General features: G+C 44.2%; 1 protein-coding gene and 1 long non-coding RNA gene across 2 annotated transcripts; one reads left to right on the forward strand and one right to left on the reverse strand.

The window, feature by feature from the left end:
* The first annotated feature begins 323 nt into the window (after positions 1-323).
* LOC124680517 (tRNA pseudouridine synthase A) lies at positions 324-3,428 on the forward strand. Its single transcript, XM_047215564.1, is given in 10 exon segments — positions 324-570; positions 644-761; positions 1,092-1,276; positions 1,410-1,555; positions 2,033-2,124; positions 2,329-2,576; positions 2,819-2,888; positions 3,075-3,137; positions 3,227-3,349; positions 3,351-3,428. Coding segments are annotated over 10 exon segments (1,257 nt in total). The 5' UTR covers positions 324-424; the 3' UTR covers positions 3,417-3,428.
* Positions 3,429-8,841: 5,413 nt separating this feature from the next.
* LOC124680515 lies at positions 8,842-23,468 on the reverse strand. The gene is made up of 3 exons (XR_006995525.1): positions 23,417-23,468; positions 9,411-9,520; positions 8,842-8,884 (listed from the first exon to the last, which is right to left on the reverse strand). It is a non-coding gene; the product is annotated as an uncharacterized LOC124680515 (long non-coding RNA).
* Between the last annotated feature and the right edge of the window lie 1,129 nt (positions 23,469-24,597).

A 24,597-nucleotide genomic window follows, 5' to 3' on the forward strand; every position in this document is an offset into this window, starting at 1 on the left:
ATTGCTCTTTGAATTCTGAATTTAAATGTCTCAACGTGTTTGAGGGTTTGTTCAGATGTCGGAATTGAATCGGGTTTATAGAATTTGCTCAGTTCAGTTTCAAATGTTTTTTCAAATTAGGCTGCAATCTATGATAATTTCTGTCATATTTTATTCAGTTAGCAAAAAATTGCCAGTTTCAAATCGGTGTAGGTAGGCCGCTGTATACTGTTAAAAAATCCTTTGAGCCCTCTCTGACTCCTTCACATCTGGTGCCGGTTACCCAGGGGCCGCCGCCGCCGCCGCCGCTTTTCATCGCCACCTCCGCACGACCACACCTGCGCCACCGCGAGGGAAAGAACCACTCTCACGCCGTTGCTGGAGCCCGCCGGCCCGGACACGAGTGCCCTAATCCCCAAATCCATCTGCGCCGCCGAGCCCGTACATGCTCGCGAGGTTCCGGCCCCTCATGGCAACGGCGCCGACGACGAAGGCCGCCCCGGCCGTGGCGTTCTCCACGGCGGCGGAGCGGGACGGCTACGCGCAGTACAACCACACCGACGCCTGCCAGCACCTCCGGTGGACAGCCAGGTATATAGCCGCACCTCACCAGTTTTATGGAACCAGGAGCTTGCTTGGTCCCCTCACTGTTCCGGTTGGGCAGGGAGAGCTACGAGTACATGTACGCGCGGCCCTGGAGCAAGGTGGTCGACTTCTACGCCATGCTCGTGCGCACCGGCGCCGGCGCAGCGGGGCTCGCCGAGCTGTTCCGGAAAGATGAGGTCCGTGGAAAACAGCAGTAGAACTTTATTACCTCTATAATGCCTGCTAATTTGGATTATGATTTTCATGGTTGGATGGATGGAGAGTTGGATTCGTGTTCATGTCAGTGACAAATTTTTTTTTGTGACAAATGTTCATTCTACCCAACTTAGTGCTTGTTTGGAGACAAATAGAAAATTGAATCTCACTATCCTAAAAAAGAACTCCAAGGTTGGCTATTTGGCCAAACTCTAATATGTTTAGGATGGATTTTCAGCATTTTTTGCAGTAGGTCCTTGTTATGCATTTTATATTTTTTCTACCAAATCCATCTGATTTTCCTTCCGCAGGAAAATCGTACCTGTGGTACAAATGGGGAGGAGCCTTTAACATCATCGGGAAAACAGATGGCGGTTAAATCCTCCAAAGGCCGAGGAGGCAGGTGGGAAAGAGCAAACTTTAAGATTGTTCTTTCTTACCATGGCGGGTCGTTTGATGGTTGGCAGAAGCAGCCTGACCTCAACACTGTTCAAGGGTAAGAATGTAGTAACCTAATTTCGGTGAGAGTTTATTTTACAGTTTTGTTCAACTTTTTCTCTTCATTTTCTATACATTTCTAGGCATAATATAACCACTTAGATGTTTATTTCACTGTGTATCGGTTGCAGGTTAGTTGAACAACGTCTCGGACAATTTGTCGATGAGAGAAAAGCTAAACAACTTCAAGATAGATCTTTGCCAATCGAAGGCTGCGCCACTGTTGCTGGGCGCACTGACAAAGGGGTGACTGCTCTTCAGCAAGTCTGCTCATTTTGTTAGTTGCACTTGAGAACACATACTTTTGCATTGCTTCTGTCTTAAGCATGTTTATAAAACCTGTTATGATCCATATCAGTTTCTCTCGAGCCTTAGCTTATCTGTAGTTATTAACTAGATTAAGACAGAAGAAAATCATACAAGTTATTTGCTCTGCAAAAGATCCTACTTTAGCAAAGCATTAACACTGACAGCATACCACAACTTTGACCAAAAGGTTGCCTGAACTTTTTTTTTGTTTTCAAATAAGTGATAGTATTCGTTCTCAGTTGGCTTCAATCTAGCAATGCATACCAGGTATTTAACTGGGATTAACAGAACTTGCTATTTGTATAAATCAATTAGTCTGTCTTTTTACTCCAAAAAAAAAAAAAATTAGTCTGTCTTTATGGGATTATCCGAAAATTTACTTCAATTAGTCTTGATCCTTCACTTCTTATAACTGACATGAAATACTTACTGTTAATCGTCTTAGATACGTGGAGAAAGGATGTACAGCCTAGTGATATAAAAGATGCAATAAATGAGGCTGCACCAGATAAAATTAAATCATTGGTTGTGTCAGAGGTATTTTCCTTCCTCTTACAGAATATATCATTGCAATTAATATCTAAGCTGGTGATTTCATTCGATATTCACTAGATTTGTTTACCATTTGTTTTCTAGTATGATAGGATGTTTTGGTTTTGTGGCTGAATGTTCTGAGAATACCAAGACTTCCGCCATATGTTATGTACTATGCTGAATATCAACTGATGACATAATTTACAGGTCTCGCGTGAATTTCATCCTAATTTTTCAGCCAAATGGAGGAGATACCTGTATATATTTCCTCTTGATGAAGATGCCAAATCAATATTAGGGGACGATCAATCCTCTACAGTATCTGAAAATCCTGAATACAATGTAGCTCCTCGGAGCTTTGATGTGGCCAAAGTTGACAAAATCATTAGACAACTGGAAGGAAAAATGCTATCTTACAAAATATTTGCACGTGATACACAAGCTTCAAGGAGTGCGTAAGTTTGTATATGGTAGCATGCTTTGTATTTTGAAGTACAGAAATGATTCCTCATCTAGATTGGCAATAGTTTCATCAGTCTATTCAGACATGTCTGTTCACCAGATACCTTAACGGTGTGCCACACTCTTCATCAATGCTTGTTTCTCGAGGGAACATTATGTTTCTCTTATTTTACATGTGCTTTCGAGTTCAATAAATTCATCAGTTACTTCACTTCGAGCCCTGTTATTTTTGCAGTGGCCCAGCTACGGAGTGCTTTATGTTTCACTCCCGAGCTGCAGTGACGAAACTGTGTTCTTCTGATGAGGTGATTCCAGTATTTCTTATTTTGTCTCTAGTTAATGCTAAAATTTCATCTATCCTATGGAAACAAAGTGTGTACCTTCGCTTGTTGGGATTTACTTTGCTCTGAATATTTTCCTTATCACTGCATATGCACATACATCACTTCAGTTGAAAATTTATGTTCAGTTTGTGTTTCCCATTTTTGCAGAATTGCAAAGAAGGCACGACGGTCATGTGCGTTGAGCTAGTTGCGAACAGGTTTCTACGCAAGGTAATACAAAACTCTGTTATTTGTCCTACTATTTATTCCCTATTATACATTGAGTTCTAGTTATCACTAAATTAGTTCACAACAAACAGATGGTTAGAGTTCTTGTCGCGACCGTCATCAGAGAGGCTGCTGCTGGAGCTGACGAAGATGCGTTGCTGAACCTGATGGAAGCTACTTGCAGGCGAGCAACGGCTCCCCCAGCACCAGCGGAAGGGCCTCTGCCTTGTAGATGTTGGCTATGAAGATTTCAACGAGCAGAGGTGCTTCATTGTTGACTAAATGAAGAAGTAATCTTCCACCTAGCGCAAGCACAAGATACCTGATTCTTCAACAAGCAAAATTTAAATCATTCGGGTCCTGATTGTGGATCATATTCCTATATACCTTACATATTCATGCTTAGTCTGACCTGCTTCACATTTCTTGTTAATTCATCCACCCAGAAAGATGGCCCCATTTTTAGAACTTAGTTATTGAAATCTGTTTTCTGTCAGAATCATAGTGATCAGGAGGTAATTAGTCTTCTTAACCACTATTGCATAAAAAATAATCTAAAACATGTCACAAAACTTCAGATAGTCCAACAAAAAGGACGAAGAGTACATTTTTTTAGCGAAAACTCTTTGTAATGAAGAAAATCCACTTTCTGTCCTTGAACTCTTGAGAGAGTTCACTTTTCATCCTAAAATCTCTACTATTTGTTTCACAACAAACCCTAAACTCTTGAAAATTTAACAAGAGAAAGATCACTGAGCCCCAAACAAAATTGTTCGCTCTCTTGCCGGCCTGGCTCTGCCACTATCCACAAGTTCAGGAAAAACCACAAAGTACATATCTCAGATAGGAATTACCCACTAGGCCACCGCCGCCAGCAATACCATGCAGTAAATATCAGCTTGTGCTTGTCTTGCTCTATTTGGTTCATTAAAGCTACGAGCCTACGATCCGACGCATCTCTTTCATCCTGAATCTTAAATTGTTCCCTTGTAGATTCTGCTGTCTGTTTTTTATGAACTATGCAACCTCTAACCTATCATCCGCCACAGTTCTAGTTGAAAAGGAGAAACAATGTAGTATTCCCTCCGTCCAAAATAAGTGTCATCTAAAGTGTGTCTAAACAAATCCGTATTTAGACAAAACTAAGACATATATTTTTGGATGGAGGTAGTACATACTATACCAGCTTGGAGACAATAAGAGCTGCCCTGCTAGCATAAGTGTCCACCAAGCCGAGACAGGAACAATGCTGGCCAATCTATCTCCATAGGCACGGCAGTCAAATGCAAGCCAACTTGGAAAAACTTAGTTACATCCTCCACAACTCCTGTTTCCTTGTCGAACTTGTGTAGGCGCCCTGCAGGCACGTCTAAGATGAGCACTGTGCCGCTCTTCTCTCCTAGCCACATACGCACTGAAAGCCAGTTATCTCCTAGCACTTTGAGGTCGAACGCCCCAACACGGAGCCAGAAGGTCTCACTCTCTCTAGTGTCGTCTCCCCGCCTCGTCCAGATATCTAGCTGTGGGACGCCAGCTTCTTCAGAAACCTGGTACAGCGTGAGTGCCCCGTCAGCGGCAACGCTCAGCATAGGCCAACCATAACCTGTTGTGCTGAGTTGATGCACCGACGACACCGGGATGGAGACCTCCGTCGAAGAGACGTGTCCGGTCTCGATGTCGACGTTGAAAGTGTGATACTTTGATGGCGTCCTATCGCTTGACAAGTAGGCGGCGAGCCAATGCGTGGTGCCGCGGCGTACGATGCCAGCGCGGTTCCACATCGGCATCATGAATCCGCCCTTGCCGTGTACCCAGGTCTCGCTGAAACACCTCCTAGGCGCGCTCCATCTTGGCCTGGCTGATGAGAACGTGTAGAGGTCGCACTCGTGGCGGTCGTTCCAGCACGTGTAATCGACAATGGTTTGCACGGTGAAGAATGTTGAGTAACCCCGAGCTGGTCTACGCGGGTGTGGCCCGCCGTCCGGGGAGCAATAGTCCGAGCCAGTGAGAATGGCACAGCTGATGCACCAGACTGGGCAGTTGAGCGGGGGGAGCACGTCGCATGTCCCTGCGAGCGGATCGCACACGGCCAAGTGGACCGAGTCCGAGTTGGCAGTGGAACCACGGTCGAGGCGCACCAGGAGGAGGCCACCGCGCGCGGCGAGCGGCTTCGTGCCATCCAGTTGGAAAGCGGGCACGTCTGTAACGAATGAGGAGAGGAAACGACGCCGAGCGCCCAGCGGCTGTCCCGGCTGCTGTGCTGGGACAAAGAAGGGCGGCTGCCGGGCCTCGGTGTCCATGTCATCATACAGGCCGCCGGCGAACAGTTCGGCGTTGTCTTCTTGGGTGCGTCGCTGCTGGACGAAGAACCCGAGGAGAGAGGACGGGTGGCAGGCGTTGTCCGGCCAGCGGCGGCGGAGGAAGGTCGGATCGGCTACCAGCGCGCACCACCGCTTGCACGTTGCGGCGCACCGGAGCAGGTCGGCGACGTCCGTGGACACCCGGAAGAGGATCTCGAGGAGGACGTCGTCGTCGTGGATCGCGGTGGCCGCCGTCCTCTTCATCTTGTTCTTACCTAGTGCGATCGATGGATCGATTGGGGTTTGGTTGGGCGATCCGATCGAGCGAGTTAGGTTTCCACGTAGTATTTTTCACCTCCTTATTAGTAATGCCGTTTTAGTTAGCCAGGGTTCCATACGTAATACAAGACCAGGCCTACGGGGCAATTAGGGCGTGGGGCTGCCTCCAGCTGGATCCGCATTTTACACTGTGGTTTCGTGCCGTGCCGTGGGCGAGCCGCGAGCCGCGAGCGTGAGGCGGTGACCGATCGAATCACGCACATGGTTGAGCCCGCCAGCCTGGCGTCACGCGCGCACGCACGAACCACCTACACGCCCTCGCTGCCTCCAGGCGCGCCGCGCGCGTGACCGATCGAATCGCGACTTCGATCGTAATCAATTCGCGCAGCTTCTCTCCCGTGTGCTTTGCCTTCTCTCTAGCGCTCGTAATCAACTCGCCACAACTGCTTTTCGCTCTGTATCTCGTCTCACCTAATGGTATGGCCATTAACGGCGTAATCCATGTAAAAGCTGCTAGTACGTATAGCTTAAGCCTTACCTTAAACCATGCATGAATGTTCACCATCGGGCGTTCGTGTGCCCCTTGCCCATCTTGGTGTCTTCTATATGCATCCACGCCGTCGCCAACGCGCTCCTCCAAGCCCCCCGCCCGCATCGCGGCAGACCACCCCGGCCGGCTCACTTCCCTTCTGCATGATTTCTACAGTTGGCCGGTTTCAGAGAAACAAAAGCCAAACCATCAGGACGAGAAACAACGACACCAGACCAGAAACAAATCATGCATACCATGGATCGACTCATCTCATGGATTGACAAAAAGCAAAAGAAACTCACGGATAAAGAAGGGAGTGCCTGCAGGTGGGTTCTCCTCCGCGCAGTCGGCCGGCATGACGGATGCCGATCGGATCGACAAAGCGCAGGACGCGGCGAGATGGAGCCGGCGGCGGCAGAGTAAGGCCTCTCTCCTCTCCTCTCCTCGACGAGTAAAGAAAAGCCAAACCATCAGGACGAGAAACAACGACACCACCAGAAACAAATCACGCATGCCATGGATCGACTCATCTCATGGAATGACAAAAGCAAAAGAAACTCACGGATAGAGAAGGGAGTGCCTGATGGTGGGTTCTCCTCCGCGCAGCCGGCCGGCATGACATACGACGATCGGATCGACAAAGCGCACGACGCGGCGAGATGGAGCCGGCGGTGGCAGAGTAAGGCCTCTCTCCTCGACGAGTAAAGAGTCAAAGTCTAAGTCATAGTCACACGCGCTAACCGCACGCGGACTACGGCCACACCCTTCTACTTATAGAGGCAACAAGAGGAGGCTGTGCTGTTGGAGTTTCGAATTTTCAGGGAGGGAGGAGTGGAGCGGCGGGAAGGAGATGACGCTCTGGCCGAAATTTCGCTCCTCTGTTTTGATGCCTGTTGGAATGCCTAGATGGACTGTTGAGATTACCCTGTGCCTGAGAGATCCATGACGTGCATACGTAGATGGACCAATCAATTATTGATTATTTCTTTCTCACGAAATAACTTCTTTGTTCCTTTCCGTTGGTAATCACGCCCAGCATTCATGGGGACATGCAGTGCATTGATCCAATGTTAGCTTACCTCAAAAATAAAAAAACAATGTTAACGGAATCCCATCAGCCAAAGATAATTAATTCCTCTCCTGGGCCACGGCCACGAATTCTGCTTCCTATAATCATAGCTCTATTTGGAATGGTTGTGCGCGTGTTGCCAGCTTGTCGTAGAAGATCGACTATGTACAAGTAGTGATGCAGTACGTGGTACGTAAAGGAATAGGTCCTTTGAGGATTATTAACAAGTATTCGTCAAGGCTAGGAAATAATTCCAAATATTATACTTCCTCCGGATCTAAATATTTGTTGTGGGATCTATCAATATATACAAGTTTAGCCTATATTTTGACTAAGGTTGCGACAATTCTTTTGAGCCCAAGAGAGTAGGGTTTTTACTGATATAATCATGTCCTATTTAATTAGGTTGTTGATTGGCATGGGAGACTTGAGGGATTTTTCCCATAGGTAAAAGCTTGAATCGATCAAATATAGGAAGACCCGTTTCTTACTTGGGTAATCCTGCTTCGTATTCCAAAGAAACTGCCAAATAATGAAGGGATGTAGAAATGGATAGCAGGAGAAGCTGATGGTGGCATAATGGGATGAGAAGCACAAACATGCAACAAGGAGCACGGATTATTTCGTTTGCAGATACTATGTGGATTCCTGAAATTCTGTGATCTTGCAGTCTTGATTTCTCATCGCTTGCATGGGGAAAAGAAGGTATTTTTGAGTTTGGATGGCAAGTTGAGATGGAACAATATCTCATAGTGCTACAATCATTACTTGATCCGATGGATCCCGTAAGGCACACCATGATGGCCCAGCTCTAAACTGGTTTCAAATTTCCAGTCGTCTCCAGCTCCAGCTGAACATAGTGTGCCTGCACACACACCATGGATAACTAGGTGTTTATCTAGATTACTTTTCTACTCTCGTGTGCAAAACTGTGTAGCTAGTTAAGCACTAAATTTCAAAATTTTGCCATTACCTGTACTATCATTGTACATTCCGATCACAACATCAAATAATACAAGAATAACGTGCATCACTGTCAAACATCACGAAAGCAAGGCTAACAGCAATCACACAAATCGCCACACAGATGTATACAGCCCAGGTTCTCAAGTAACAAATGGCAACAAAAGCGTGCAGCATGCAGCTACACGTCACCAGCAAAACAGAAACAACTCACAGAGCTAGTTCCCCTTAGTGGTGGAGCCAGAGTTGGAGGAAGAGAGGTGCTAACTTATAGCACAAGTGCAACGAGCAAGCACGCCACATGAAAGAGTACCAGTGCTGCCCTATATGCTTTCCGTTTTACAGCAGAAATCTAATTCATATATTCCCTTTGATAGTTCAGCTGGACCGGTGCTACAACGCTGGTAGCACCGGCTGCAGCTCCACCCCTGGTTCCCCTGTCAAAGAACCGTGCAGACTCCACACACATGGAGCCATCTACCAAGAGCATAATAGCCCCATCAACAAGGTCAGTGAAGTTGAGAAAACCAGTCATCACATCTATAGGCCAGAACATCAGCCTTTCCTTGCTTATCGACGCTGCCGCGTGCCGTCTGCTGCTGGGTTCCTAGACCAGGGTCATGCCGACAACAATGAAATGCACACAAGATTAGGCATTTGACTTAAAACAAGGGATATATTTTGTATGCATATAATAAATAGGAAGCGTCAACAAATATGTTATTGCATCAACCACATGATGGATCACGAGTTCACACTTAAACAAAACAAGTAGCTGTATAGCAACACATTATCAACAAATATAATACTAATTTCAAGTTTTTTTGACCTTTCTGGTCCCAAACATATAAACAACTGTCGTAATGCCATTATGCAGAGAATAGCACACCACCAATATGGATAGCCCACATCAGCAATATAGAACAATAAACCAACCAGAAGTACAAGGAAGAAATGATACTATGTGCAAAATTGAAGACCAGCACCCACAACTCAAGCGCGCTCCACTAACCAAACTCTCTAATTCAACAGACCACACACATTTATGGCTGAGTAAGAACCAAAAACTGACGGAGACCAGGCCATGATCATGAGCTTAGAGTAGAGGAGAAATGCTCGAGCTAGTGAATTACCTTAGATGGATTGTAGCCAATGCTAATCTGGGGTTGGCGGGAGGGGCACCGTCTGATACCAGTGCTAGTCTATGAGTACACTGAGGCTGGTGGAGTGGCACATCATTGACCTGCAAACACACACAAGCATCAGTTAATATTTTCTAAACAAGGTCATGTACCATCATATAAAGGTGCTCAATGGAACGGGAAGTAAAGAAACTCCTAGAAACTGAACAATTGACCACCTATGGATGGTTACAAGCTGCAGCAAGCACAACACTCAGCTGCAAGTTGAAAGATCCCAATTTACCAAAAGAGAAACATCCCAATTTACCAAAAGACAAAGAAAGCTCAAACATCAGGGTACCAAAACCAAACACTCAGCTGCAAGTTGAAAAATGGCATGCAGTTCGAGGCACACATGTTGTACGAACTATGAACCTGCACATTTAAGTTAACTACTCAACTCCAATGTTTTTAGTCATCTTTACTTGTAACACACACAGTAGTCAATACCAAACCAAAGGTTGATTGATAATACACTAACAACGAACAGGAAAAAATAAGATGATAGATGTGGTCAGAGCAACCACGTGTAAGGGAGGAAACGCCCATCTGCAGACAATGCACATGCAGATTAGGAGTGACGGAATAATCTCAGCCTAAATCCCTCAGCTGCAACAACTTGCTGCTCCAACTGACAACGCGACATGGTGGAGGCGGGAGCTGCTGCAGACGGCATTCATCCCAGCCCTAACCCTAACCTGACCCCGGACCGACGGCACAAGTGATGAACAGCCAAACAGCAGAAGCCACATCTACTACCACTGGGCAATAAGGAAAACCATCTACTACCTTCAGAATCGGTTCATGTAACGACTCAAATGTAACATGGAACTCAATATAGATTGTGATAAACATTTTCGAATGAGTTTATACGCGGCGGGGAAGATTGCAACCACAGAGTTACATCAGCTACAGAATTCGCAAAACCTACCTAATCATCATGGAAATATCCATAAATTAAGTCACACTCATTTGCAAGTTTTTAAGTTCATATAACTATGCCTGGTGATTGCACTTTTTCTTTTATCATGAAACGATGATTACTGATCAGCTAACAATCATCACATGTCTCATAATGTAGCTTACATCCTATGTTAGGGATTATAAGGCCTGAGCGCTTTTTTAAATTGTTAGAGATTATAAGGCCTTTCTCATTTCTTGTCATCTATCTCAATGCACGTTTTCTTTTTTCTCACTCTTATCTAATGCATGTGAAACAGGCATGTAGTAATTAATAAGGGGGGTCTATGAACTTTCTTGGTCCTTGCAAATTAGCCCTGGGAATACAGTTCAACACAGATCCCCTAAATAAGGTTTTAATGATATAATTAAACATGAAGTCACATCGACCTAACCCTAAGAAAAGATAATCATGTTTTTATACATCCCCCCAATATGAGACCGAAATCATCAGCAAAATCTTAGAACCCCAAGCTTTTCCAGATTTTACCCAAAACAAGAGTTCAGCAAACATCAACTTCCTAGTAGACCGTAACACATGTATCTCCTAGATATATATGGAACCTGAAGAGAAAATGAAAAACAAAACACTAGAGGAACTACATGTGAGGTGCCAGTCACATAAAGAAAAAACATTGAGTTGACAGAAACACTAACGGTCCATCTTTGCCTCTTTAGAAGGTTTCAGGAAATAAAAGGTGATTTATCGGCTGTAATAACATGTCTGTTTCTATCCATGTTAATATCAAAGCAATTTATTAAATCATGAAGTGGAACTAACTGCTCATGCATCAGTTAGCTAGTCTGAAACTTCCAGGACGTTTCAGACTTGTAGATCAGCTAGCTAGCTCCAGACATGCATCGGTTATATTGCATAGATACAACAGGTGACACCCATCAAACTGAAGAATGAAAAAAACATGTCGCATAAATTTCTAGTGGTATACAAGAAGATGTAAAATATTGCAGCACACTATATAACTATCAACTAGTAAGATAGAATTAATCGCAACAAAATTAAATAAAAAATGCTGCTTATGCCTCATTGGCTAAGAACCACAGCAAGTTAATGGCAGGTACAACAAATAAGTGCACCGATTTGCTCCATAAGGATAGTATTTCAGATAACTGAATAGATGAAGCCAACCTTGCATCATCTGCTAGTTCCCTTGTCAAAAAACCAAGTAACAGCAAGCTACCACTGCAAGACCACTGGCCACCACCACCTCAGATACATATATGTCAGTACTCAGAACGAACATCCGTCTCATGCATGTGTCAAATAAAAATAAGCAGATAACAGTGCATTACATACTAAAACATGCAATCTGGTTTCTCTATCTGCACCAAACCAGTCACAAGAACCAATAACTGACTAGCACACATTTATGGCTCAGTAAGAACCAATATTTCTGATCTAAATTCAGCTCTTGTTGTTGCTTTTGAAGCTATTTCCTTAATACAGACAAAGAAAGATTATAAATGACACACCAAAGCTGTAAAGCAATAATCTCACTTTAGCACTGGTTGACTTTGAAGCTACTTCCATTTGACAGCCATATAAACAACATAAATTTACATACGAAACACATATACATGACCAAATAGACATTGCACAACAAAATGTTGAGAATAATACTAGTTCCCAAAACCTCAACACATGTCTAGTTCCCAAAACCTACAAATCACTATAGGCTAGGCGTATTTATCAATGCAATCAATCATGACGCATCCTGCAAAGGACCCTGCTCAAAAATAAAAATAAAATTTAGATAACTCATAGCACTACCTAAGGGAAAATTCATCGGCAGACCATGTACGATGGATGCATTATATGCCAAGGCTTCTGCATACCTATACATGGGACAAACAATGAATTTTAGTTTCCAATATAAAATAGAAACAAACAATAACTTACACTCATAAATTATAAGGGATGAATTTCAGCAAAAAATATAGAACTATAAATCTATCAAGTTATAGAATTTACAGACTTGCATTATTAAATAACTTTCTGAACCATATTATTCAAGATGCATCATTTGTACTAGGACTAGGCGACCGCCGCCAACAATACCATGGAGTAAATACCAGGTTGTGTGCTTGTCTTGCTCTATTTGGTTCATCAAAGCTGCGAGCCTACGTTGATACAAGGCATCTCTTTCATCCTGAATCTTAAATTGGACCCTTGTAAATTGTGCTGTCTGTTTATTTCTCTATTAACTATGCAACCTCTAATACATCATCCACCACAGTTCTAGTTGAAAAGAAGAAACAATATAGTACCGAGAACATGTTCATACTAGCTTAGGGAGAATAACACCTGCGAGCCCTGCTAGCATAAGTGTCCACCAAGCCGAGACAGGAACAACGCTGTCCAATCTATCTCCATAGGCACGGCAGTCAAATGCAAGCCAACTTTGAAAAAACTAGTTACATCCTCCGCAACTCCTGTTTCCGTGTCGAACCTGTGTAGGCGCCCTGCAGGCTCGTCTAAGATGAGCATTGTGCCGCTCTTCTCTCCTAGCCACATACGTACTGAAAGCCAATTATCTCCTAGCACTTCGAGGTCAAATGCCCTAACATGGAGCCAGAAGGTTTCGCTTTCTTCTCCACTGTCGTCTCCCCGCCTCGTCCAGATATCTAGCCGTGGGAGGCCAGCTTCTCCGGATACGTGGTACAGCGTGAGCGCCCCATCAGCAGCAACGCTCAGCATAGGCCAACCATAGCCTGTTGCGCTGAGTTGATGCAACGGCGACACCGGAATGGAGACATCCATCAAAGAGACTTGTCCGGTCTCGATATCGACGTTGAAGGTGTGATACTTTGATGGTGTCCTTTCGCTTGACAAGTAGGCTAAGAGCCAATGCGTGGTGCCTCGGCGGATGATGCCAGCGCGGTTCCACATCGGCATCATGAATCCGCCCTTGCCATGTATCCAGGTCTCGCTGAAACACCTCCTAGGTGCGCTCCATCTTGGCCTGGCTGATGAGAACGTGTAGAGGTCGCACTCGTGGCGGTTGTTCCAGCGCGTATGACCGACTATGGTTTGCACGGTGAAGAATGTTGAGTAACCCCGAGCTGGTATATGCGGGTGTGGCCCGCCGTCCGGGGAGCAATAGTCTGAGCCAGTGAGAATGGCACAGCTGATGGAAGAGACTGGGCAGTTGAGCGGGGGGAGCACGTCGCATGTCCCTGCGAGCGGATCGCACACGACCAAGTGGACCGAGTTCGAGTTGGCAATGTAACCACGGTCGAGGCGCACCAGGAGGAGACCACGGCGGGCAGCGAGCGGCTTCGCGCCATCCAATTGGAAAGCGGGCACGTCTGTAACGAATGAGGAGAGGAAACGACGCCGAGCGCCGAGCGGCTGTGGCCGCTGCTGCGCCGGGACAAAGAAGGGCGGCTGCCGGGCCTCGGTGTCCATGTCATCATACAGGCCGCCGAGGAACAGTTCGGCGTTGTCCTCTTGGGTGCGTCGCTGCTGGACGAAGAACCCGAGGAGGGAGGACGGGAGGCAGGCGTTGTCCGGCCAGCGGCGGCGGAGGAAGGACGGATCGGCTACCAGCGCGCACCACCGCTTGCACGTCACGGCGCATCGGAACAGGTCGGCGACGTCCGTGGACACGCGGTAGAGGATCTCGAGGAGGACGTCGTCGTCGTGGATCGTGGCCGCCGTCCTCTTCATCTTCCTCCCTAATGCGATCGATCTATTTAGGTCTGGTTGTGCCGTCCAAGGGAGGTAGATGTCCACGTCTCTTCCATCTCCTTAATAACCTGCCGTTCTATTTTTTAGGGGGCCTAACGAGCCAATTAGTCCGTGGGACTGCCCAGCCCATCGTTCTCAGTTCACAAGGAAAAAATGATCCAAGCCAAAGAAAATAGCAGCTCTTCATCCGATCCGAGCTAGTAGTACAAGAGCAGGCCTATCGTACGCGGCAATTAGGGCAATTAGCGCGCGCGCACAGGGATCTGCTGTACATGAACCACTCTCACGCCCTCGCTGCCTCCACGCGCGTTGACTCGGACGGACGGGCTGCTTTTCTTTCAGGCGCGACTAGAGAAGTAGAGAGAGGCGCGAGCCAGCCTGGCGTCACGCACGAAACATGCAAACAACAACTCTCTTCTCTCACGCGTGCTTTGACTTCTCTCGCGCTGCTTTTCGGTCTCTATCTCGTCTCACAGTATGGCCAGCATAATCCATGTAAAAGCTGCTACTAGAGCTTAAGCTTTACCTTAACCCATGAATTTTCAACATTCGGCGTTCGTGCCCCTTGCCCAACTTGGTGTCTTCTCTTCTGTCCGCATCCACGCCGCAGACAACGCCAAGCTTCCCGCGCAGACAACCACGCCAGGACGAGAAACAACAGACACCTGCAAAAACGAAACAAATCATGCCATGGATCGACTCATCTCTTGGATTGACAAAAGCAAAAGAAAGTCACGGATAGAGAAGGGACTGACTGCAGGTGGATTCTCCTCTGCGCAGCCGGCCGGCATGACAGGACGGCGATCGGATCGACAAAGCGCAGGACGCGGCGAGATGGAGCCGCCGCCGGCAGAGTAAGGCCTCTCTCCTCTCCTCTCCTCGATATAGCCAGCCCAGGTTCTAAGTCATAGTCACACGCGCTAACCGCACGCGGACTACGGCGACACCCTCCTACTTATAGAGGCAACAAGAGGAGGCTGTGCTGCTTGGAGTTTCGAATTTTCAGGAGGGAGGAGTGGAGCGGCGGGAAGGAGATCAGGCTCGGCCGAAATTTCGCTGCTCTATTTTGATGCCTGTTGCAATGCCTAGATGGACCGTTGAGATTACACTATGCTCAGGATCGATGACATGGAGGGTAGGCAGACCTGTTCTACCAATCAATTACCGATTATTTCTTCCTTATTATAACTTCTCCCTTCCTTCCTTTCCATTGGTTCCAATGTTAGGGGAAGCCAACACGCCAAAGCTAACTTGTAATTCCTCTTCTAGACCATGAATTCTTCCTTTCTATAATCTTGGCCGGGAAATCCACTCTGTTTTGCTTTGCTAGTAGTAGTAGAACAAGATCGATTCTATACACAATATTAGTGCTGCAGTACGTGGTACGTAACACAATAGCTACTTAGTGGATATTAACAAGTAAAAAACCTCTTATTAGGCCGTTTTGGGTCTATCAATATATACAAAAAAAGATTCAGGTGGGAAAATCAGCAGTTGATCTTCCATAATATAAATTCACGAAGGCTAGGAATTAATTCCAAATATTATAGTAGGATTTTTACTGATGTAATCATGTCCTATTAAGTTAGTTATTCTTGATTGGAATGGGACAATTGAGGGATTCTTCCCATCGGTAAAAGCTCGAATTAATCAAATATAGGAATACCCGTTTGTTGGTTGGGTAACCCCAATCCTGTCCATATTCCAACGAGGGAGGTAGAAATGGATAGCAGGAGAAGTTGATGGTGACATAATGGGAGGAGATAACCAAACATACGACAAAGAGCTCACATTATTTCGTTTGCAGTACTATGTGGATTCTTGAAATTCTGTAGACCTTGCCATCTTGATTTTTTCCATCTTTTATTACATGGGGAAAAGAAAATGATTTTCAGTTTGGACGGCGAGTTGAGTTGGAACAATCTCTTCCTAGTACTGCGGATGAACATGGATTTTTCTCTCTCCATTGCTTCAATCCGACAAAATGGTTCCCATCGTTGTATAGAGTTGTCCAAACCTCAGGGGCAGACAAATGTAATATCCAGGTTAATATTGATTGCACCTTTTTCCATGATTTTTTCGTAGTTCTCGGAACAATCAGAACTACTGTTCGCTAGTTACTTCCGGGTCGCCCTCATGCTTATTTCCAGTATATGGTAACCCTTCCATCTGAGTGACGAATTTGCATATAAGTAAATTAGATTTGACACGGATCCACTCCGTGCACGATGGGTTGAACCTAGCTAGCGTGATGCGAGTCGAGCAAGATGGGTTGAACCTAGCTAGTATTTGGTTATACGAATTCTCCGGCTCTATCAACTTTGCAAGAGAGCAAATAACCTGTACCTTGGCTGATCGGGATGGAGCCGTAAGGCACGCCATGCTGGCCCAGCTCCAAAATGGGTTCAAATTTCCCATTCATCTCCAGCAGCTGCTGCTGAACATAACGTGCCTGCGCACGTACCATGAGGTGGCATAACTAGGTGCAGCTGAATTTGTTTATCTAGATTACTTTTCGAATTACACATTATGTAGATATAAAACTTCAAATTTTGCCATGACCTGTACTGTACTATAATCGGGAGTTCCAATCGCACCACAAAATTAAGGAACACATAAAGTGCATCACTGTCTGACATCACGACATCAAAGCTGACAACAAACACACAAATCGCCACACAGATATGGCTAGCCCAGGTTCTCAAGTAACAAATGGCAACAAAAGCGTGCAGCATGGAGCTACGTGTCACCGACAAGAAAGACACAACTCACAGCTAGTTCAGCTGTCAAAGAACCGTGCAGACTCCTCACACATGGAGCTAGCTCATGCTCTCAACTTTCAACAACTACAAAACAGTGCAGCATGCAGCTACACATCACAACATACAAAACATGAATCAAGTCCGAGTGACTTTCCCTGTCAAAAAACCAAGTCAACAATTTGTTGCCGCCGCAAGACCGCCAGCTCCACCACCACCGACGGCGGCAGCCAGCTGCCAAGTGCATAATGGTCCCATCAACGAGGTAAGTGAAGCTGAGCAAACCAGTCAGCTCATTTACGTGCCTAAACACCAGCCATCCTTGCTTATCGACGCCGCCGCGTGCCGTCTGTTGTTGGGTTCCTGGACCAGGGTCATGTCGACGACCAAGACTATGCCAAGCAAGCTTGGCGTTCTCTAGCAGCTACACACATTAAGGAAACGCACACACGATTAGGCATTTGACTTAAAACAAGGAATATATTGTATACATATAATAAGCATAAAGAGTCAACAAATATGTTATTGCATCAACTACATGGTGCAGCACAAGTTCATACTTCAGCAAAAGAAGCAGCGGTATAGCAAAGCATTATCAACAAATATACTACTCACTATCTTCAGGTTTAGTTGAAATCTATGGTCCCACACAGATAAACAATTGGCCACAACAGCTATATAGAACAATAAACCAACCAGGCAGAAGTAGAAGGAAGAAATGATACTATGTGCAAAGTAGAAAACTAGCACCGACAAGCCACAACATAAGGGCTCCACTAACCAAACTCACTAATTCAACGGACCATCACGCATTTATGGCTGAGTAAGAACAAAAAACTTACGGAGACCAGTCCATGATCATGAGCTTAGAGCAGGGTAGAAAAACTCAAGCTAGTGAGTTACCTGAGATGGATTGTAGCCGATGCTAATCTGGGGTTGCCAGGAGGGGCACCGTCCAATACCAGTGCTAGTGTATGGGTGCGCTGAGACTGGTGGTGGGCTCCAGTGGCACATCATTTTACCTGCAAACACACACAAGCATCAGTTATTTTATTTTTCAAAACAAGGCTTTGTACCATCATATAAAGATGCTCGATGGAACTAGAAGAAAAGAAACTCCCAGTAACTAAACCATTGACCACATATGAATGGTTACAAACTGCAGCAAGCACAACACAACTTTATATTGACTGAAACGAATATCCACCCAAAGTTTTTGATACATGGCAAACAATAGGCAAATATATTTAAGACCACAAGTTAAAGACAGTGTTGCATACATGTTACCATGGCCGAACTTCAACCTGCAGCTCCCAGATTTCAAGTCTACCAGCACCAACAAGTGCGACCCAAAAAATACTACAAAGCTCCCAGATTTTAAGTAAATGGTACGCTTTTAATCCAAAAAGTTGTAAATCTCCAACTTAACACTAGGAAGCATAAACAAAAAAACTTAAAAGAACTCCAGCAGCCTTGCCACAAAAGAAAGAAACTAGAAACAATTAGAAACAACTCCTCTCCACTGCAGAAGAGCAAAAGGGAACGAGAATAGAAAGATTGAAGCTCTATTTCTTGTCCATAACAAATACCAAAATAATCCAGCTGAAGAACACTCTTATGGCGTGATAATCAGCACCGCAGAAATTAAGGAACACCATAAAGTGCATCACTGTCAAACATCACGGCATCAAAGCTAACAGCAAACACACAAATCACCACATAGATATAGCCAGCCCAGGTTCTCAAGTAACAAATGGCAACAAAAGCATACAACATGGAGCTACGTGTCACCGACAAAAAAGAGACAACTCACAGCTAGTTTCCCCTGCCAACAGACTCCTCACACATGGAGCTAGCTCATGCTCTCAACTTTCAACAACTATAAAGCAGTGGAGCATGCAGCTACACATCACAACACACAAAACATGAATCCAGTCAGAGTGACTTTCCCTATCAAAAAATCAAGTCAACAATTTGTTGCCGCCGCAAGACCGCCAGCTCCACCGCCGACGGCAGCAGCCAGCTGCCAAATGCATAATGGACCCATCAACAAGGTCAGTGATGTTGAGCAAACCAGTCAGCTTATCTACAAGCTTAAACACAAGCCATCCTTGCTTATCGACGCAGCCGCGTGCTGTTGAGTTCCTGGACCAGGGTCATGTCGACGACCAAGACCATGCCAAGCAAGCTTGGCGTTCTCTAGCAGCTACACACATTAAGGAAATGCACACACGATTAGGCATTTGACTTAAAACAAGGAATAGATTGTATACATATAGTAAACATAAAGAGTCAACAAATATGTTATTGCATCAACCACATGGTGCAGCACAAGTTAATACTTCAGCAAAAGAAGTAGCGGTATAGCAAAGCATTATCAACAAATATACTACTCAGTATCTTCAGGTTTAGTTGAAATCTATGATCCCACACACATAAACAACTGGCCACAACAGCTATATAGAACAATATACCAACCAGGCAGAAGTAGAAGGAAGAAATGATACTATGTGCAAAATCGAAAACCAGCCCCGGCAAGCCACAACACAAGGGCTCCACAAACCAAACTCACTAATTCAACAGACCAGAACGCATAATGGCTGAGTAAGAACCAAAAACTTACGGAGACCAGGCCATGATCATGAGCTTAGAGCAGAGAAGAAAAACTCGAGCTAGTGAGTTACCTGAGATGGATTGTAGCCGATGCTAATCTAGGGTTGCCGGGAGGGGCACCATCCAATACCAGTGCTAGTCTATGGGTGCACCGAGACTGGTGGTGGGCTCCAGTGGTACATCATTTTACCTGCAAACACAAGCATCGGTTAATTTTTTTCAAAATAAGTCTTTGTACCATCATGTAAAGATGCTCCAGGGAACTAGAAGAAAAGAACTCCCATCAACTAAACCATTGACCACATATGAATGGTTACAAACTGTAGCAAGCACAACACAACTTCATATTGACTGAAACGAATATCCACCCAAAGTTTTTGATACAACAAGCACAACACAACTTTATATTGACTGAAGTGAATATCCACCCGAAGTTTTTGATACATGGCAACCAATAGGAAAATATATTTAAGACCACAAGTTAAGATACATTGTTGGATACATGTTACCAGGGCCAAACTTCAAATCATCAGCTCCCAGATTTCCGAGTCTACCAGCACCAACAAGTGCGACCAAAAAATACTATGAAGCTCCCAGATTTCAAGTAAATGGTACTCTTTTAATCCAAAAAGTTGTAAATCCCCATCTTAACATCCGGAAGCATAAACAAAAAAACTTAAGAGGACTCCCAACAGCCTAGCCACAAAAGAAAGAAACTAGAAACAATAAGAATGAATACATCATTATAGAATGAATACTTATCATGGCCATGGATTATGCAGTCATGTTGGATCTAGTCTAAAGCACGAATCTATAAGATCACAAGATATCCTCAACGCAACACCCAAATTTACCAAAAGAGAAAGAAAGCTCAAACATCAGGGTACCAAAAGCAAAGACTCAGCTGCAAGTTGAAAATAGGCATGCAGTTCGAGGCACACATGTTGTACGAACTATGAACTTGCACATTTTAGTTAACTACTCAACTCTAATGTTTTCAGTCATCTTTACTTGTAACACACACAGTAGACCATACCAAACCAAAGGTTGATAATACACTGACAATGAATAGGGAAAAATAAGATGGTAGATGTGCTCAGAGCAACGACGTGTTAGGGAGGAAACGCCCATCTGCTGACAATGCACATGCAGATTACGAGCGATGGAATAATCTTAGCCTAAATCACTCAGCTGCAAATACTTGCTGCTCCCCAATCGATGATGCGACTTGGCGGAGGCGGAGCTGCTACAGCCTGCACTCATCCCAGCCCTTCCCCTAATTTGACCCCGGATCGGCGGCACAAGCGCTGGACGGCCAAACAACAGAAGCCGCATCTACGACCACTGGGCAATAAGGAAAACCATGTACTACCTTCAGAATCGGTTCATGTAACAACTCAAATGTAACCTGAAAAACTCAATATAGATTGTGATAAACATTTTTGAATGAGTTTTTATGCAGCAGGGAAGATTGCAACCACAGATTACAGTAGCAACAGAATTTGCAAAAGCGGCCCAATCATCATGGAAGTATCCATAAATGAAGTGACATTCATTTGCAAGTGTTTAAGTTGACTATGCTTGGTGAGTGCACTTTTGCTTTTATCATCAAATGACGATTACTGATCAGTTAACAATCAACATAAATCCCCTAAATAAGGTTTTAATGATATAATTAAACATGAAGACACATCGACAAAACCCTAAGAAAAGATAATCATGTTTTATGCAAACTCGTTGTAGTAGAGAGGTCATGTGTACTAGGTTGACGCAATGCCCAACTCACCCTGCCTCTCCAGTTCACACTGAACCATTTCAATTCTGGAATTGGCGGCACTCCGCTCTATGTTGCCAACAGGTAGAGATTCCCTGCCCCCGCAAGAACAATGATGATTAATACATAGTTCCAAGCAGTTTCTAGGAAAACCAATTAGAGTCTGTCATATGGCCAAAATAAAGGTATTGTAATCGATTAATTTCTCAGAGCACATTCTTCTGGCAACTGCAAACATATATATGGTCAAGATACTCTTAGTGACTGCAGACTGGATGTTTATGATGGCAATTACAACTCCAATCATACAGGACTAGTCCAAAGCACAGATTTGTATTCTTAATAGTACTAGATTCCCTCAACAAGCACACATCCAGAATAAAGCAACTGCAGCTACACAATTTATAAAGGCACATTCTGGTTACTCAAACATATATGTGGATTCTACTCCATACATAATTATAGAATGAATACTTATCATGGCCATGGATTATGCAGTCATGTTGGATCTAGTCTAAAGCACGAACCTATAAGATCACAAGATATCCTCAACGTAACACCCCAATTTACCAAAAGAGAAAGAAAGCTCAAACACTCAGCTGCAAGTTGAAAAATGGCATGCAGTTCAAGGCACACATGTTGTACAAACTATGAACTTGTACATTTCAGTTAACTACTCCACTCCAATGTTTTCAGTCATCTTTACTTGTAACACACACAGTAGACCAAACCAAACGAAAGGTTGACAATACACTGACAACGAGCATGGAAAAATAAGATGATAGATGTGCTCAGAGCAACCAGGTGTTAGGGAGTAAACGCCTATCTGAAGACAATGCACATGCAGATTACGAGTGACGGAATAATCTTAGCCTAAATCCCTCGGCTGCAACAACTTGCTGCTCAAATCGACGACGCGACTTGGCGGAGGCTGAGCTGCTGCAGCCGGCATTCATCCCAGACCTGCGGCACAAGCGCTGGACAGCCAAACAGCAGAAGCCGCATCTACGACCACTGGGCAATAAGGAAAACCATCTACTACCTTCAGAATCGGTTCATGTAATAACTCAAATGTAACATGAAAAACTCAATATAGATTGTGATAAACATTTTTGAATGAGTTTATATGCAGCAGTGAAGATTGCAACCAAAGAGTTACAGCAACAACAGAATTCGCAAAAGCTACCTAATCATCATTGAAGTATCCATAAATTAAGTGACATTCATTTGCAAGTGTTTAAGTTCATATAACTATGCTTGGTGATGGCACTTTTGCTTTTATCATCAAACGATGATTACTGATCAGTTAACAATCAACATTATCCCCTAAATAAGGTTTTAATGATATGATTAAACAAGAAGATACATCAACCTTACCCTACGATAAGATAATCATGTTTTTATGCATCCACCCCAATATGAGACCGAAATCATCAGCAAAATCTTAGATCCCCAAACTTCTCCAGATTTTACCCAAAACAAGAGTTCAGAAAACATCAACTTCCTAGTAGACCGTAACACATGTATCTCCTAGATATATATGAAACCTGAAAAGAAAATTTAAAAAAAAAACACTAGAGGAAATACATGTGAGGTGCCAGTAACATAAAGAAAAAACTTTGAGTTGACAGAAACACTAATGGTCCATCTTTTTCTCTTTAGAAGGTTTGAGGAAATAAAAGGTGATTTATCGTCTGTAATAACATGTTTGTTTCTATCCATGTTAATATCAAAGCAGATTATTAAATCATGATAACTTCTTAAGAAATATGGAAAAACATTTTGAAGCTTAATCTGCTGGGGAATAATATTTCAGGAAAGGAAATACAATGGTCATCATCATTCTCTTATGAAGCAGTCATCAACTCATCCTCATGAATAAAGCTATGCATCATTTGGTTCCGACCATATGACTTCCCCCAATTTGTAGTTCATGGACAATCATGCCAGTTAGTTTAGAAAACACTGTTGCTATTAGCAACCTGTCAAGTTAAAACAATTCAAGAGAACTGGAAGAACAATTCAGGAGAACATCATGCTTTAATAAGCGTTATCGCTCTATAGTACGTGGAGGAAATAACCAAGCAGGCCGCACACGAGAATAACTATAAACATTCTGATGAACATATTTGAGAAAAAAAACCTTTGGGTGACGATGTCAACGATCTTCTGAATGGAAGCTTCGAGGTCACCTCGATGGTCCTTGGGGGCAACCATCTTGACTTCCTACTCGGCCAGGCCCATTGGCTTCCCTGCTGCCGATGGTTCCTCGGTAGACACAAAGGTTGAAGGAAGCCAGTATCAACTAGAAATCATGATGTTAGAATATAACTAGCTCAATGGCTACTCTAATGAAATTCATGCATTCGTCATATTTAAAAATTATATGGATCATGACAAAGGAAGAAAGTGCTTCAAGAAACAAATTGTTGTTACCTGAGACAACATGTCATCATGGCAGCACTGTGATGAGTTTGCGCCAAGGAGGGGAGCAGTCACTGGCCTCCCAACCATTTCCGAACAGAGGGTCCCAACAGTGCAGGTCCCGTCAAATGTCCTCGATGAGGCGCTGCACGAAAATTCCAACCGATTAATGAGATCAGATTTCTTCAACATCTTCCTTTGGCCAAACGTTGACAGTGGCTGATGATGAGAACACTAGCTGCATAGATCAAATGAGAAGAGTTTAGCATTCTGACCAGATAATGGTACAAATTTGTTGTGTCAAAAATACATAAACTTCCAAACAACAACCTTTATTGTAAAAAGAGATAAATGAGAAGAATACTATATGCTTGGGTAACAGGATGACACGCTAACAAAGAAAGCGAAGACAACAGTGTGAAGTTGTGAAAGACAAAAACAAATACTGTAACATAGCAGTTGGTCTCCATATGATCGAGCCAAAAGCTACAAACAGATCCAGATTTACTAAGAAGCTCTTGCCCAGCTCTCACAGTAAATGGCTGTACAAATTGTTTGACTCTCACGGAAGATGTTGCAGGTTTCTGAGATGGTGGCAGTGCATGACCAAAACAAAGAAAAGCAATTAGCTTGCAATATTTGATGAACTGATTCAGCATACAGACTTGGTAGTTAAAAGACCAGTAAAAAATAAGGACTCACCAATCCGCTCCTTTGGAGAATCTCCCCATTCTGTTGAATCAGAGCTACCAAAAGAACGGCTTCACATAGGCTGAAAAATATCCTTAGGGACATCAGAACCGGTTTGACTCAATATCTGTCTTTCTGGGACCTTGCACTGTCTGCAGCCCATCGATCGATGATGACATTTAATTGGCTCAGTGTTTGCAACATGTTCTT

Source organism: Lolium rigidum, unplaced genomic scaffold, assembly GCF_022539505.1.
Source record: "Lolium rigidum isolate FL_2022 unplaced genomic scaffold, APGP_CSIRO_Lrig_0.1 contig_18504_1, whole genome shotgun sequence".
NCBI lineage: Eukaryota > Viridiplantae > Streptophyta > Magnoliopsida > Poales > Poaceae > Lolium > Lolium rigidum.